The sequence below is a fragment of the Andrena cerasifolii genome, chromosome 6, assembly GCF_050908995.1.
Source record: "Andrena cerasifolii isolate SP2316 chromosome 6, iyAndCera1_principal, whole genome shotgun sequence".
Taxonomy (NCBI): Eukaryota; Metazoa; Arthropoda; class Insecta; order Hymenoptera; family Andrenidae; genus Andrena; species Andrena cerasifolii.
Genome location: NC_135123.1, coordinates 7,678,523 through 7,696,078, shown reverse-complemented (window position 1 = coordinate 7,696,078; position 17,556 = coordinate 7,678,523). Strand labels below are relative to the sequence as shown.

Below are 17,556 nucleotides of genomic sequence, written 5' to 3'. Positions count from 1 at the left end.
TACTTTAAAAATCTCAAAAATGTATTTGGACACTTACTGTTAACAGTACAATATACATGAACGTGCATATCGGGTGTGTTGTATGTGAGTGCATGTATGTACTGCCATCCGCTCGACTGTCAGACATTTAAACTCTGCGCGCCGGAGGTCGGTACCCGAATTTGTGAACAGCTTATATCTGGAAAGCGACGCCCCAGATTGCAAGATACTAATAGTTTTCGCTCTCCTTTGCCGCAAGGAATCTGCATGTTTCGCCTCGCTTCATCATTTCTGAACACTCTGTATGCATTTCAATAGAGTTCGAAGACACTGTACGTTCCTTTAAAATTTATACATAATTCGCTAATCTAATAGCAATCTACGTAGGTATCCATATTACAGAGGATGCCTTTCCCAATAGCAATTGGGCGAAACCACAGCTCGCGGAACTGTAAATCATTAGACCCTTGAACACATTCTCTTACAACAGGAAGATATAGTTATATAATATTCCCTTCTACTTATAATATCAATAAAGTGCCATACATATCATTTATCTATAATTTACACATATTACGCTTGCAGAAACTGTTCTCAGAGCTTTCTTCGTTCCCTTTCCCGTCAATTTACACAAACACAATCTCCTTGTCCCTTGAAATCCTACGACTCGAGGTATAATGAAATCCGGGGAACGCTCAGAATTTATTGCTAGCCCTATTTTCTTATGTGTAACGGTACACATTGGACATTACAAATGTTTATAACAGACATTCATTATAGTATTAATATCAGGTAAGTATCATACTGTGCTTTCGCGTTTACCAAAAATACGTAAGTTTTGGAACTAAATGTTCTGTAATTTTGAGAAAATGAAGAGTTGGATGCGGAAGTCTGAAATATTCAGTATGCGCCTGTACATGAACTACATGCAATCTATAATCAAGTTACATGCATACTCTTCTCTCTTTTTATGCGCACTAATTAATGTTTTATGCACGATATTTATTATATATAGAGTAGGTATACTATTTATTATATACGAACATAAAATACTTAAAGTCTTCTTAATTATAAACAATCACAATAATATACAGTATGTAGATCACAATAAACGTTACCTTTATGATACAAATTATAACAATACAATCGTCTACATGCCTCTAAAAATGGCTCTCAAATTAAATTCATTTGGCAGAGGCGATACAAAGAATCAATGTAAAGGGACTGAAAAATCGGTCCACCATTGATCACCTCTATAGTCTTAAGTTCTTAATAAATAACTTAATCGCTAATAGGAATGTAAGGGGAAAAAAATGATTAAGTAATGTCGTAATTCAGAGTAGGAAATAAATGCTTATTTGATTAAAATACACGATATAGATTTATGATGGAAACAAAAAATTAAAAAAAATCACTATGAAGATGAGTAAAGTTGCTGATACATAAAATAGGATCTAATATAAATATCCGAACAGCCTAAACATTATGTATCCACATTTTCCGACAGAGTCTGGACTGGATACGAGAAAATGTGTCAACATAGCCGATCATTCCCCCCTCTCTGCCGCATCACGTGAAGTAGTTAACTAGTTTGATAAATTTTAAAAGTATATTTGGCCACGAGAACGAAATCTAAACTATGATACATTACGTTTGAGCGCCTAATCTCCAGAATGGTTGTATGACAATACATATAACTTAAACGTATGTACATATTGAATGGAACGACTACAGACAAACTTTGACACATATATGCATACATGTATATATACAATCAATTTGGCAAAGAGAAGGATATGCGCGAATGAATACGATAGAAAGAAATGATAAAACTAAACAAGCTATGACTCGTCCATATCTATGACCTACGAATGGTCGATCTCCAAGCCTTGCTGGAGATATTTTGATTTTGGAAGTGTTATTTCGGTTTAAAATGTTATGTTACTGATACATTTCAAAAAGTAAAATTCAAACGGATCACCACATCCAAAATCAACCGCTCCATTGTTTCTCCACCACTGAATTTCGTTATTAGAGCATTCGTTATGACACGCAACAGACAGGTAGGACCGCATGGAAACCAAGCCCACGAATATGATCTCGGAATATGATTTCTGTAGCAGTCTTTGACTTTGGCATTACTTCGAATAGGAGCTTGAAACCTGGTCTCATTGTATGCTGCAACTTTTGAATGTATAACGCTTTAGCCGCAAAAATTGGATTCGTGTTACTACTGTACACAATTAACAAAGTTCGTAAACGGAACTGAATTGAGAATTACGCACGATAGGAAGAAATTGCATAGCTAGTTGGAATTACACGTCTGACTAATACATCGCCTAAGGTCCAACACAAGTAATACAAACAATTTACATAATAAATCACAATCGCTAATTGCAATAAAACTGTTAAGAACGTTACTAGGAATAAATAAGTATTTTATTACGATAATGAATGTCCATGGGCTTGGCTGTTGATTATTCGACCAAGTCAGCATTCATCACCATTCATACAAAACGATGAATTTGTTGCCAATTAATTCTTAAAAGTCAAATATTACTATCTGATCTATTGGAGAAACCCATTGGTTGAGCATTTTCAACAAGTGTCGCCTGCATACTCGATGATGGAACCTCGACATTCGTCGCTGATGATATCATTTCACGAAGAGGTGCCCTAAAAATTCACAGGTCATTAGTATCCAAAGAATACTTTGTACTGTTGAACCTATAAAATTATAACAAAAGTAGCTATTATAATATGTCAGGCTTATCTCAACCTGCTAAAATATAATCTCATTTCACTATATAATTCGCATTAACGACAAATATGAAGAAACAAGTGTTCATGTCCTTCTCACATTTTATGCGCTATGAATAAGGGATGTACTTAAAGGATGTTGGCCTCCAAACACATTTTAATACTTTGAAGATATGAAAATAAAATGGGCAAGTTATAGATATCATTTAATTTTTACATCTTCAAACTTTAAATACTTTTGAACTTCAAGATTCTTCCTGAATCTTCGTTGCATTAAAGTATGAGAAAGAAGTTTAGAAACGACTTATAATTTAAAGAAATCGTTATTTAAAATTAGTAAACTTAAAGACTCATACATATCGCGCTTAATAAATCTGCGATAAAAACAAAGCATAACAAACAACAACATGCAAATCATTCATCTGAAAAGTAGAAACACGTTTAACGAATATAAGAACACAGCAACCACACGTTTTTGAATTAATGAATTCGATGCTGCATGCTATATTTAAATCAGAACTTATGTATAAACGAATAGTTACCTAAAATTAGGAATATTCTTAAGCTTTCATGCATTTAAGCTTCGCGTATCATAGATTAATTTATGCGTGTTAATTTATAAAATTTAAAATATGTGTTGTCGAGCTACAGAATTAAATTTTACAGATAAGAAACATAATGAAACGGATCAGTTAGATGTAAGGAAAGCTATAGTGTAAAAATTAAAAGCGACTTCAAAAAATAAAATTTCACCAAAAAGTAAGAAATATTTTTTTTCCTTATTTAATCAACAACTCTCAATTTTTTTATGCCGGCGTCTCATCATTTGCACTGTGTACTGCCGCCGACTTAAAAATTTAAGAGCCGTAGATTAAATAAGGAAAAAACATATTTTTTACTTTTTGGTGCATTTTTATTTTTTTAAAAAATTTTTATTTTTTACTTTGGAGTTATTTAAGTTCCCTATATAACTACATTTTTTTTTTTTTTTAAAATGGGCAGCCCTGCAAAAGGAGCTGCTCGTTAAAAAAAACCGTTTGCTACAACCGGAAGATTCCCAAACTAAGCGACTTGAAAAAGTGAGAATAAGGATGTCTCAAATTCGTTATTATTCACCAGTACTGGCAAAGTATTGGGCTAATATTGATGCAGTGTCGGATGGAACCACCGGGGCACCGCCCTATTTCGAATAAAAAAAAGATCATCAAGATCAGTCCATATGCTGATGAGTTATGCGCGGACAAACATAAAAAAATACATACAGGTTGAATCTATTACCTCCTTCTTTTCGAAGTCAGTTAAAAAACCATTTATCATGGCACCAATTGAGGAAATACTCTATAGAATAACGAAAGAATCATCCAAATCGGTCTACGCGTTACAAAGTTATGCGCGAACAAACATTAAAACTGGAATACTAGATAATTCAAGAGTATCTAAATAATGAAAAAAATTAACATGGTGCCACCGGCTCTTCATACTCTTTCATATAAAAAAAGAATCCTCGAAATCGGTGCACCTTTGCGAAAGTTCTGAACATACGTAAAATAAATATACGGATCGAATTGAGTAACCTCCTCCTTTTTTGAAGTCGGTTAATAAATGATAGTTTGTAATACAGATAAATGATAATCATGTGCTAACAATAAGTGTAATGACATCTAAGCAAACTACATTATGTAAGAATAACATTAAATTTTATATATTATTGCCTGGTTAGTGAAGTGGTGCAATGAATGTTTGATGATTTATGTAGGCCTCCAGACATTGGGATCCTCCACAAGAGTTGTATGATGATCTGTGGTAGGAGGCATTGAACCCGGCGGGGAACCCACACCCGACGTCACTCCCGCTGGGTCGGGCCTGGATCCTCTGTTATTATTAGTGTATTAGTAACAACATTAAAGATCACATTCATCGAACATAGTATTATAATTTATCGTTATAATTTGAAGACATATATATATATATATAGTGTGCAATGCATGTTAAGACAATTAAAAGCTGATATATTATATGTTCGCTTAATAGAAATAATAGTATAGATCAGTGAATGGGCGTCCGGAGGGGGGTGCAAAAGGGGCAGTTGCCCCCCCCCTGGCTTTTGATAAAAAATCGCTTATTTTTCAAAACTGATCTTTATTAAGTTTATATTAAAAAAGGGAATATTTTAAATTTCGGTTTTAAATTTAAATTTGTAATTAAATTGGCACTATAAAATGGGTTAACACAGCAAGAGGGGTATATTTTTCTTTACTATCACCCAAAGTTGCCCCCCCTGGAAAAAAGTCTCCGGACGCCCTTGGATCAGTGGCGGATTTAACGAGCGACCGATGCACGAACAAACATTATAGTACTTGCCGTCTGGGCCCTATTTTTAAAAAAATTATGATTTTATCCAAACACTAAATAGGTATATACTTTTCTGTACTACTACACTCAGTCCGTTTTTAGTAAACTACCTCGTCATTTTCCCGAAAAAATGGGCCCCTCGGAACGTTTGCTACCTGGGCCTTTTTCCTCAAATCTACCACTGGTATAAGTGATTTATACTATTTCATATAGCGAAATGATAAATTGCGTTAGTTAATTTATGAACGATTAAAGGCACCCAACAACCGCAGCAACAAATTCAACCATAAGTACAGACAAGTGTGAGATTATGTATAAGAACGTACTCTTCCACCTGAAAGCGAATGACGTGTACATATTATCACAGAAACACGTAGCACATATTCCATTAACAATGACGTATGATGTTATCATGGTTATTGAAAACAGAAATAAAAAGAAAAATGTATTTATTAGTACTAAAAGGTACGCTATTAACGATCGATATACTTTCCTTATCAAGAATTCAGTTTACCAAATAGAAAATGAGATTACTGTAACTTACTTTCGTCCCAGTGACATCAATCCATATATTACACCTGTCGCAAATATTAGACCACTGCCAAACACGCTACTTATCCCGAAACAAAGGAAGACTGGCGGAACGGCGATTCTAAAACGATAGAAAACAGAACATACTAAGCGTCTAAACATTAGTCGTCATAAACTGATATTAAGGGGGACGGTTACCCTCAAAATTTTCAAAAATTGTTTTTTAGAATGTTTGCATATTCCACTAGCTACATCTTTCCTACGTATTTTAAGCGCAACCGGGGCTCGAAATTGCTCAAAGGCGCTAGTTGCGAAAATATGAAGACTATTCGAGTTTTTGTTACAATTTTTTAAAGAACTTAAATAAAGATTTTAAGATATTTCATAAATTTTGTTTGATTCTTAAAACACTGTACTTTAACATAAAAATTACAAAGTTGAAAAAAATATTCTGAAACCGTGGTTTTTTACGTTTCAATTTTGGTTATTTTTCACCCGGTAGCGACAACCTGCATTACAATATGGGGTGCGCCTCCCGCAGGGTTAAGAAATGAAATGTAATATGGAATTATGCTTCCAATACTCTATTAAAAGAACAATATACTCACAAACAATATCCAGCTGCTCTGTTCCAATAAGGTCGCTTTTCGACCCAATCGCTTAAGTTCTGTACAAAATCAATAAACAGGCAGCAGCATGGTGCCTCTATCATTACAACTATAAAACCAGCCACCATTTGCCACATACCACTAATCAGGCAGTCTATAGAACCCAAGAGTATCGATGCGCAATTCCATGCTCCAAGAAAAATCGCAACTGCAACAGATCGATAGAAATTATCACATCGAACAAGCCTATGTAAATCATAGACTAATAGCTACGCGTCGCCTCGCTGTGCAATCGCAGGTATCGCGAACAGAAGTAAGGTATTACATAAAACAGATTTCGATAGATAACTCGGGGTACATATATACTACATAAGTTCTTAAAGGCAAAGAAAGATCAGAAGCGACGGGTGTACCCTGCGTTTCAACATCGTACGCCTATGTAACGGTTTCTGATACGCATCCACTACTACGTAAACCCTGCGAAATGCGAGAGATGCTCTGAAAGAAAGGAATGCTAACGGTACGTGAATCTTGCGATAGTGGAACAGCTGATGCATTATAATGTGTATTGTAGATGAAAACGTACTTAGACTGCCTACAGTACCGAGCCCTCGACCAGCATACTTCATCCACCAGGATACGTCGTCCTTGGCAGTGGGGTCCTGCCCTGGTCTTTGCATGATCGATGATATTTTCTCGGCGAACGACTAAAAAAGTAAGAGAATCATCGTTGTCAGGACCAACAGGCACGCGCCCAAGCTGTTCTGAAGCTGGCAGATCTCGGGTGCGTTTACCATTTTGATCGTTCCGTGCTCCTCTTCTTTATCAGCTGACAGGACCAAACGGGACTGACAGCACTGCAAGGATCTGTTGATGTACTTACGGAGAATCGACCCGCGAGTTTCTTAATTACGTGGGCAGAGGCGCTTGTATCTATCCACGATTTTATAGATACGTACCAGTTCTCACGTGAACTTCTCAATGATTAGGCGCAGTTTCTATTACAGATTTACCTGCTTGCACATAACCTCTCTTCCCGGGCTTCTACCAATCAGTAGCAAATAAATATTCGATACACCAATGAGATAAAAGTTCCGAAAGTTATCTTGTAGATACAATTATGCTTCTCAATGATGCCTATCATCTTACTTTCAACCCGTCCTCTTCAATTATTTACTTACAAACCACTTTGAAACGAATGAACTTTACAGTACTGTAATAATAACGACAGGCAATGATGATCGTTGTTTCAGTTACATAATCGTGGCGTTGAAAAATAATACTAAAACAGTATGAGAACCTTGAAATTGCTTTGAGAATTCAATATGAAATATTCGTATGTATATGTACATAATGATTATATTCGTTACGATTCAACATAGTACATAGGTTTATAACGAATGCGAATTATATTAATAACAATGTTTATGTAATCTTTTTATTAGAATCGCGTCATGTTGTGTATTCAGTAAAATCATCCATGTAAACGCGTTTATTCGATCTCGGTGATAAATCGTCAGTCGCTCCATCCGGGTTATTGTTTATTGATTCTTGGAGTACACGATTTCGGAGACGCTTAATATGCCGTAAACGCTCCAGCCAATTAGAAGCATATGGATTGTGACTATTCTGTTCCAAAGACGACGAAACCATCGACGCAAGCTATAAACAAAAATATAATTAATCCTGAACTTCTGAGTATTTCAACTTTATAGTCTGTCGATAGAATATAGCACGCTCGCTGCCAGGAACCTACGTTGGCATGAAGAGCAAGCTGCCGAGACAAAATTGCTAAATTCTGGTCGGAAATAATTTTAGGTTCGCTATGTCGAATGTGCTTCGCTAATTCTTCTTTCACTTGAACCGTTACTTGATTTGTACCATGATCTAAGGGCTGTATCACAACGCAAGCGTAATTGAATTGTCCCTAAATGAAAGGATCAGAAGTCATTATAACATTGGTAGATTTCTCGAGCAAGATATTATGGCAATACATACTTTCACAGTCTGTATATTATACGGTTCTCCAGACTCGTTATAAACAACAGTAACATAATCGTTTCCAATGTGTTGCTTTTTAGAAGTACACTTCGGATCGCTTGCTTTCGTTGGCATCAGAGTAGCCACGTGAAACGCCACCTAAACAAGCTTTATTACAGTTTTTCGTTAAGCTTTTAGAATAATGCGATGCTACTAGTGCATTCATTCAAACCTGCGTGACATCGTCTTGCCAAATATATGCGAAGTTCCCATTCTCGCCGTTACGATCTAAACCCCCAAGAAAGACGTTTTCATCGACGTCCTTTAAACGGACCAGGGTCCCCAATCGTTGCAAAAATTCTGTGTATCGAAGCGATCCATGCTGATTGGCCAGAATTTCAATCTCGTTAGAAGCCTGCCCCGGGCCAACATAAAGGACTCCGATTTTATGAGTCTCGTACGGTTGTATTCTATCTAAATTCGTCACTGCTCTTTGCACAGCCGTTGTCTGCGGAACTAATAAAGGCTTCTCTGACGGTGAACCGAAATGTGCTGTATGATACAGTTGCAAAAACACAAAGCTGCAATTTGTAATTCAGGCATAAACTTTGCATCACAGTAACAGCAATTTCTGAACATCTGTGCTTTAAGCTGGATTCACACCTGACGAGTGACTCGGCCGAGTCATCGATCTGCTACTCGGCCGAGTGAAAATCTGCCCCGCCGGATTACTCGGCCGAGTCCTAGAATATGCGTTCCGACTGGACGAGTACTCGACCCAGTCAGCTCACTCGGCCGAGCACTCGTCAGGTGTAAACTAAGCATAAAAGTGGTGTTACGTTACCTAGGATTAATGCCAGCTTTGGGAGGATCTTTCACCCGCGGAGAATTTCCTCTGCGAATATTATCCCATTCTGCGCGAGACTTTTTAACGGGGCTCATTACGGAAATGGTATGGCCCCTATCACGGAAGGGTAAAGGCAGCGGAGGTAACATCGAAGGATCTGGCCTTTCATCCTTTTGCTGAAAATAATACACGCGTACAATCTTCAAAGATGAAGCTATGAAAGAGTCACTTGCAATTGTGTTTACTGCCGCACCTTATCCGTAAGATGATTTCGCCCAATGGGCGGTTTACTTTCTGATCCTAATGCCATTTGTTTCTGCCCGGAGTCGAGAGTAGCTAACCGGGGATAAATTTGTGTAGGCGATTGCGGAGGTTTAGTGCTAGATGACTGTATTTGCGTCGTACGCGCCTGCACCCCCAAAAAACTTCCTTGTGGCTGCAAAGATGTATATAAGAATTAAATTGTTATAATAGACTGTAAGCCAAGTTATAAACTTCATTTTTCTAAATACTATACCTGCAGAGTAGTAGGCGATGGTGGGACGGTATTGCTAGTAGTTGTAGTAATAATCTGAGTCACTTGCGTCGCGCCTGGATAAGAGCGCTGAGATCGCAATGAGGATGGATGATCTGTTGTGTTCTCTGATGACGGAGGTGTCGTTCCCATACCAAATATTTCTTCCGGTATAGCTTCGCAACTGACTCTACATTCACCAATTCTTAATGTTTATAATTTGTTGAACATTCGAGCGAATCTGAACTTCTCCGGATTGAGAAATACCTTACTTTTAAAGTTAGTATTAAGCATTATTAAAGTAATGGTACCTCATATCTTTTGCGTACATGTTTTTTGCATGTTTCTTCAATTCCGCATCAAGTTTAACTTCTAAATCGGCGGATGAAAGGTCTCGGTCGATTTGCTGTGAATTCAGCTTTTCCTTATTTAAGAATGGATTCTTCCAATTAGCGCTCATTTCAGGACTAGAATTTGATCTGCGTACTGGATTTCGCGAGCGACGTAAATCTGCCGATAATATTCATTTCTTAATGTTGAAACTCTATCGACCAGTTGTGGGGATAGTGTTAAAGCAGTAGTCGTACCATCTTCACCATCCTCTAAACTTTCTAAACTATCGCGAGAGCTTTGCCTTGAAGGGTTTGGTCGAGCTGGCGAGCCGGGTATCGCAATTGGACCTGATGACACAGAAGATGATGTCACAGATTTCATAACACTACTATGATCACTTTGCGCTTGATCTCCATTTTTATCCGCAGTATCCTACAAAAAGTACTCTCGTCACATATCATTATAAGATTCTACTATATGTACATACGTGTAAACTACCTCTGCTTCGTCTCCAGAATATTCTGACGTAGATTCTTGTTGCTTTTGTGATAAATCCTGGTTTGGCCTGTACAAAGCCATTATGTCATACACAGGGAAATCAACGTGTGTTTCGAATTGCATAGAATTCTGAATTCTCATTATCCAAGACATGTCGCCCGTAGGCCTGCGCACGTATATTTCAGCCCAACCTTGACACCAGCAAGCACAAAGTACATGCTCCTCACGTTTATCGCTATTAAGTATTTGTTCCAACTTCGACGATTCAATTTGATCTTTGTCCGTTTTCTCAATGGAGAAATCTTTCTTTGTCGCATCTAGCTCCTCTGATGTTCTCTTCAATTCCTCCGTCGGAGAGTTTGCGGCTGTATTTGCAGTAGAGCTTCCATGGCCTCCAGACGACTGCCTAGACAATTTGTCTTCCTTTGCTGTCTATATAGCATCATTTTATATTTTAGAAAATTTTTGTTAAGAGCAAAATGAGATGGAACAGTACCTCTGTGCTCGATGCTCTTCTTAAGTTCGACTGAGACGTTCTTCCATGTTCGGGGGATTGAGGGCCTGGTTTACATGCCACCCAACAATTATCACAAAGTCCTCCGCGCATTGCTTTATTACTGCAACCGCTTGTCGTTACAGTAATAAGTTTGTTACCGAGCAACCATGTCATTGATTGGCCTTCTTTCAGGAGAAAGTCAGCAGCTGCAAGTCTAAGTAAAAGTAAATTATAATCGTTCGCAATCCACGTGATAAATGATGAACCCACGCGGAAGAGAAATAACAGAATTATAATTCTACCTTTTAGGCCGAGCTGAATAAGTCGAAAATGTGTACCGAGCCATAAGATCGATACAAGTCTCGGTGAGTTCGACGTGAAAAGTCATTAAGGCTTCATCAATCGGAGGTTTCAAATCTGAAACTTTACCATCGCCTAGTATGCGATTAGCCATTATTGGTCTCTCTCTCCGACCTCTGCTGCCCTATAGATTCAGACACGATGGTAGAGTGCATGAAAAAGTAACGAGCATAGCACAGCTGTGGCAATTTATTTACCTGCTCTGTTAAACTCGAACTACGTTTTCTATTTGATGAATCTTCATTTATAAAGTTGAAATCTGATTTCATTAAGTGCCCTTCTTCAAAGGGGACTATCACATTAGCCTTCAAACCCTGTGTAATAAAAGAAGGGAATATGAGATTTAGGAAACATTAGCTTTGCATTAGTAATACCAAAACTTAATAATGTACACACTGTAGTTATAAATCTAACAAAGTCTCTTCGAAATGGTAATCGACATTTCAAAAACCATACAGCAATTACATGATGCGCCAGGGATACTGTATAGTGGTCATACTTGAATGGATTTGTATATGGTAAGAGAATTGCGAACACCGACATGTACTGATCTCCAATAAAACTTGCAAAAACTTTTGGAAGTCTGGTAAGGGCTGGAATAAAAAGAAAGTAAGTATTGGTAACATCCGAGAAAATGCACAAGTTTAATACTTACTGGATAAGAACTCCAAAATTGGTATAGCTATGTGTACCGTCGCTGAAATTTTCGATAAATTTAAAAGAACTTCCGACAAAAGTTTGTTCATCGCATCGCGCATTTCCAAAATGCATGTTGTGAGACTGGTAACACATTGGCTCGCGCATTTTGCTGTTAAACCGACCTAAAGGATGATCAAATTCGAAAACGTTTATTTATATATTTATAAAAGCAGAACGATCGAGTAATTTGGAAAAATAAAATTCTATTTCCTACCTCTAAACATTTTATTAAACGCTGCTGCAAATTCGGCTCCAAATGTGCATGATACGAAGCTAACGATGCTAATACTGGAAAAACATGAACGCGAAACTCGGAAAGTGTAAACTTTGGGGGAACATTGTATAAAGATTCTGGAAGCCTTAAGTTCTTGTCGCTGACCTATCGAGAGATAATAAATAAATTTATGCGACTGTTTAAAAGACAGAACATAGTATGTATAATAACGTACCATCGAACAAAGTGCGGCTGCGAAATAATCAATGTCGTTAGTGTGCCGTGATAACACCAGGGCTCTATTTTGCATCACTTGAGGCAATTCCTTTAACACAAGCTGTAAAACTTTCCAATCTACAAAAACAGAAGAGACTCTAAATTTCAACTGTTACGGAGCTTATTATAACGGCGTTTAAACTAAGAATTGTATAAACCTTTCTCTGATTTAATACAGGAAATAACAGCTTTACATGCGTGTGCCAATGACATATAAGTAATTTGACAAGATAAATGTTGTAATGGAGCTGGACTAGCTGGCGGAGGACTGTTTCCACCTCCTCCGCTGTTTATTCGTTCAGTCGCAACATGTTCCAATATTAAATATGGGCTGAACCGTATTGCAATGGCATTCTGCGCATCTGGAAACCCAAGATGATACAGCGTGTTTGCTCTAATTTTCAGGAAACACTCCAAAATCTGTAAACAATATAGAATAAGTTTGTCAAATGAGATACTGTACACATATAAGAAATAAAAAGATATATTGCATATTACGAATATATTACCAGATATCGAATTGTAGATACGTCATGGAAGATAGGTTGATCTTTATAATGCTGTTCAAGATGATTCACTAAAACCTTATAGGCACGTATCGCGTGGCTCGATGGTAAGCAATAAATTTTTAATGTCAATATTCTTATTACTCCAACAACTGCAGTCTTTACATCTTTGATATCAGCATCCTTTGTAATTGGAGTGTCAGAACCAAAAGACTTGTTGATCAGCTTAAAAAATATCGATCAATGATATTTGCTTCGTAGATATCGTATTAAAGTCAATGTACCGAATGCAAGGAATTCAATACCTTCTCTAATATATCCAATAGTTCTAAACATCGTTTCGTATCGCACTCAAGGCAAAGGTCAATAAGTAAATGGGCAACACCATTACGAATTGCAATATCTGGATCCGTATCTACGTGTTGAAAATATGGCACAACTATTCGTTCGATCAATTCGTCTTCGTATCTGGATCTATTTAAAGGAAGCATAGTTCAAAATTTGTATATCTTCGAGCTGAATTATTTTACAGTACCTATTGAATTGAATGACACTTGTTAAAACATCAAGAACTTTCGTTCTAACATTGGTACGTGTTTCGATTTTATAATAACGTTCCATCAAGTTGGCTAATTTGGATTGCCACTGGTAATGAGTAGGCCCTATAGTGTGCGCCCGGTATTCGATCAATTTCAAAACAGATCCCTCCTAAAAACATATTTATCTTTACAGCCTTAGAAACGATCGTTCTGCTTATGTTACAAATAATATGATGTATGGTAATTACAGGTCGTGTGTCACTGCAACGCTCAACAAGGTCGTAGAACCGTTGAACACAACCATTATAATGGTTATTATCCAGTAAATTTTCAATGCTATTTATTGTTTCATGTAAACTCACTGAAACCTGTTTAGTTGCAGGCTGATTGCTGGTCTCTAAAAACAAACGCAAAGAAAAATAAATGAAATATCACGCAACGCATTTAGATATTTACAAATTCACATGTTACCTGTATGAGAAATAACTTCCTCGATAATATCAAGAATAATACTCCATGTGGGATCCCATAACTCAGCACCATATTTATTTACTAATCTTTGAATCGACAGCGTAACTTCGTACATAACGATGGGATGATTACATTTTAAAGCCTTGTAAAATAAAGTCAGCGATAGATAATACACATTTGTGCTATATGGCAGCTGTATTATATTAAATAAACTTTAATGCTCACTTGAGAAAATGAAGGTAGAACAGATGTCGGGGTACACTCTAATTTCGGAATTTTATGCGTACCCCACAGACCCATATTTACATAAAATACTGCGCCTCTGAGTAAGCGTACATCTCGTTGAAAATTCGCGTCTTGCAATAAACGACACATCGTATATAACGCGGAATGACCCATGTGAGTTCCTAATAAATTACGCATTATCTGTAAGAAATCGATCGTATCAGAGGCTTAAGCGTTACGTCCTAATAAATTATTTTTCATAGTAGTCAAGATAAAACATGGATATTATTCAGAAAGGGACCGGTGGCCGATCAAGATGAGGTTTGGGGGGAGGAGTGCGGAGGGGGTGTGTACCCTAAACCTAAAATTGTAGCTTCGGGTATTTATTAGTTTCCGAAATGTTAATAAAAAATTATTAATTTTTTTTTTAACGTTGGTGCAGGCCCCCCTACCCAGGAACCCTCCCGTCCTGCCATTTTTTATTTCTGAAATTTTGTAACCACAGTCTCATTGTTAGCATCGCCAAACTCACATCGGTTCGCTACCATACTTTACGTGCCCCCCGCGGTAATCTAGCCCCAACCACTACTAATATCCGGGATAAGTGGAATGCGTTGTGTCGGTATAAGTCAACAGAAATATTGTTAAGAAGGGGGACCGTGGTAAAATGATTAAAAAAAATCGGTAAGGTGTATCCTTTTATGCACAATTACCCCTGTATCTTTTGAACGCATTAATTACCGAAGCTAAAATTTTATATTTCGGGTCTTTCCACACCCCCTCGTAATACCCACCAAGCTTCAGCTCGATCAGCCACTGGTCCCTTTCAGAAGTACAGCCTAAAACATATGAAAAATAGTAATCTAAATAATCGCTTACGACATACCTTCCAACTTATTTGACAATACGTTTCAACATTTACACTTCCACATAGTGCTATGATAAAAGTTTGCAATGAATCAGACTGTAAATTACTGTAACAAACTATTGCATCCAGAGCTCCTAAGCATCCAGAAACAACTTCAGTGCTGTTGCTGTAGTAACACAGATGGCAAATGTACCTGAAAGTATGAAAATAGTAGAGTATTGTTTTATAACGGATAAGGGCCGTTCTTAAATTACCTAAGGGTAATTTTAGCGATTTCATACTCCCTTTATCCCCCAGTATAAGAATTCGTAAGATTTGATATTGCAACTCTCTCCTTACGTAATATTTTTTACATTTAATTTTTTCAGTTATTAAAATTCTGTTAAAGGTTTATATAATTCATTTAACGCGGTTTCGTGAAATTTAAACTAAATCTACTTTTCTGGAACATTAATGATAGAATTTGTATTTATTGAAAATTAGGTTGAAAAATATTACGTAAGACGCTACCTGACTCCCATCCCCCTCTGTAAGAAAACGTAAGAAATTCGCAACTCCCCCCCTCCCCAAAAGCCTTACATAATTTAAGGACGACCCCATACTACAGTGTGCAAGTAATCTTGAAATATTTACTGAACGAGGCCTGATATAATGTCTTCGTCTATATAAGCTGAATTGAACTTTATGACATTAACAAGAAGGGACAGAAAATCAGCACCCCTTTTTCCATCTCCCACTGTTACGATAGGCATCCACTCCAATAAGAAAGGTCCCATCCTTTCTTCTAAATGTAAGATGTCTTTTCCATATTCTGTTAAGTTTTGCAAAAGCTCTAACCTAGGATAACAATAATACCATCAACTCGTAATACAATTGAAACAGAGTTAAATCATTCCATCAATATTGCTTTCTAAACATCGAGAATGCATAAAACACATCTCTACGTGTCGTACACACAGTTAGCATATAATTGTTGTAAATAGAGTACACAGACAAACCATGTTCTCAGACATTTCAGCGTTCGTAGAATTAAACTAATGATATTAAGGGGTGATGGCGTGATTACCAGAATGACTCCTTAAATCAGGCTTGAGAATTAAGTGAACACGGCGGCCGATTTTCAGAGGCAATGCCTCCTTCCTTTTGCCACGCGTCTTGGCCCCTGAGGCGGCCTAGATGCTTGGAGCCCGTACCATGTGCACCGTGCGTGGCGCGTTGACAAACCAAAAACGCATCGAAAATTGTGCTCTCTGGGACGATGTGGAAACATATTGATACAATGTCGTCCCAATGCACCACATGCGGTTCATATAGTACGAGCCTGAGGCGCTCCAAGCACCTAGGCCGCCGCGGGGACCAAGACACACGGCGGGAGAAAGGAGGCGTTGCCTCTGAAAATCAGCTGCGGCGTTGACTTAATTCCCAAGCCTGTCTTAAATAATGCTACAAATCTGGCTTCATACACCCCTCTGCTTACTTTATGCGCTCTATACGTAATGCGTTACATCAACAGAATGAATTAACCAACAGTTGAATTCTTATTTTAATAGTTGTAATACCTAGGTCCAATATCTTCAGGAATATTATGCTCTTTAACAACCATAAAAAATTTGACTCTCATTAGAGCGGAGAGCTTAGAATATTGACCCTGGACAAGACATCGGAGGAAGTTCAACGTCACGTGTCTGTGCTCGCGAGGTACATCTTTTCCCAACAGATCTTGTACCAAGTACCACAATCGCTCAGCTGCCTTCTAAAAATGTTATTCTTATTGAAACATGTCACTTGATGTTCGTAAGCTTGTTACTTAAATTAATCTACCCACATCTTCCCACTGCTGATTAAGCACAGCATCGCAAAGATCTTTAATCGCTTTTGTACGGTGGTGCACAGGGCTCTCGGGGCTGATCTCTTTTTCAAGCTCGTACGTTAATGTGAAATCTTCGCGGCTCTTATAGTTTCCTGCAGAAAAACGTGTCGTTCGTAAAACACTTAGAAAAAGGCGGAGAAATCGAAAGTCTTTAGAATGTTGTGCATTTGGAAATATTGTTGTGGATGTTATATCGTAATTCTAATGCGATTATTACGTTTACATGCAGCAACGTGAGAAAATTGTACACATTGTGTTTCACCACTTTCAATAAAAAATACACTGTGCAGCAATGCATCGGAAAAATGAAACCGCTAAATCACCTTTGTTAATGCGAAAGAATTGTTTCAGTTTGTCGTGTAAAGTTTTGTTGTCTTTGTCTTTCGAGCTCATTTTCGACATTTTATTTGAGAAACTAGAAGAAAACACTGGTATGTAGCCAAGATGACTTGTATCGGGGAACCGTAGACATATCAGAAAACAAATTTGAGCTGAGAAACGTCAATGAGATATATTACGTGAGGAAAAATAGAATGCCGGAATACCAAACACCAATCAGCTGTAATCGGTGGTCATGAAAAGCCTTTATGAAAGAAGGCTATCGATACGTGTAAAATTCAACACCTGTAT

The 17,556-nt window shown here is 37.5% G+C and overlaps 2 protein-coding genes across 5 annotated transcripts; both read right to left on the bottom strand.

The window, feature by feature from the left end:
- Fwe (calcium channel flower) lies at positions 1-7,320 on the bottom strand. 3 transcript variants are annotated; one of them, XM_076813759.1, is made up of 6 exons: positions 7,190-7,267; positions 7,025-7,087; positions 6,817-6,937; positions 6,231-6,438; positions 5,636-5,743; positions 1-2,655 (listed from the first exon to the last, which is right to left on the bottom strand). In XM_076813759.1, exons 2-6 carry the CDS (start codon positions 7,025-7,027, stop codon positions 2,529-2,531), a joined length of 567 nt encoding a protein of 188 aa, XP_076669874.1. In that variant the 5' UTR covers positions 7,028-7,087; positions 7,190-7,267; the 3' UTR covers positions 1-2,528. The 3 variants fall into 3 exon arrangements, with proteins under 3 accessions (XP_076669874.1, XP_076669876.1, XP_076669875.1); XM_076813760.1 differs by adding an exon at positions 4,452-4,611 and having other exon boundaries at positions 2,515-2,655; positions 7,025-7,311; XM_076813761.1 differs by lacking the exon at positions 5,636-5,743 and having other exon boundaries at positions 7,025-7,320.
- A 317-nt stretch (positions 7,321-7,637) lies between these two features.
- Positions 7,638-17,492, bottom strand: Gig (TSC complex subunit tuberin). 2 transcript variants are annotated; one of them, XM_076813653.1, is made up of 29 exons: positions 17,250-17,492; positions 16,882-17,018; positions 16,616-16,809; positions 15,690-15,893; positions 15,075-15,249; positions 14,189-14,389; positions 13,964-14,105; positions 13,741-13,889; positions 13,489-13,661; positions 13,259-13,427; positions 12,957-13,178; positions 12,606-12,867; positions 12,407-12,525; positions 12,172-12,336; positions 11,914-12,079; positions 11,655-11,851; positions 11,456-11,572; positions 11,201-11,382; positions 10,899-11,112; positions 10,403-10,834; positions 10,159-10,336; positions 9,883-10,081; positions 9,575-9,761; positions 9,311-9,493; positions 9,055-9,233; positions 8,443-8,791; positions 8,229-8,369; positions 7,987-8,157; positions 7,638-7,892 (listed from the first exon to the last, which is right to left on the bottom strand). In XM_076813653.1, the coding sequence occupies exons 1-29, from the start codon at positions 17,326-17,328 to the stop codon at positions 7,683-7,685; spliced, it is 5,496 nt and encodes a 1,831-aa protein (XP_076669768.1). In that variant the 5' UTR covers positions 17,329-17,492; the 3' UTR covers positions 7,638-7,682. The 2 variants fall into 2 exon arrangements, with proteins under 2 accessions (XP_076669768.1, XP_076669769.1); XM_076813654.1 differs by having other exon boundaries at positions 16,616-16,806.
- Between the last annotated feature and the right edge of the window lie 64 nt (positions 17,493-17,556).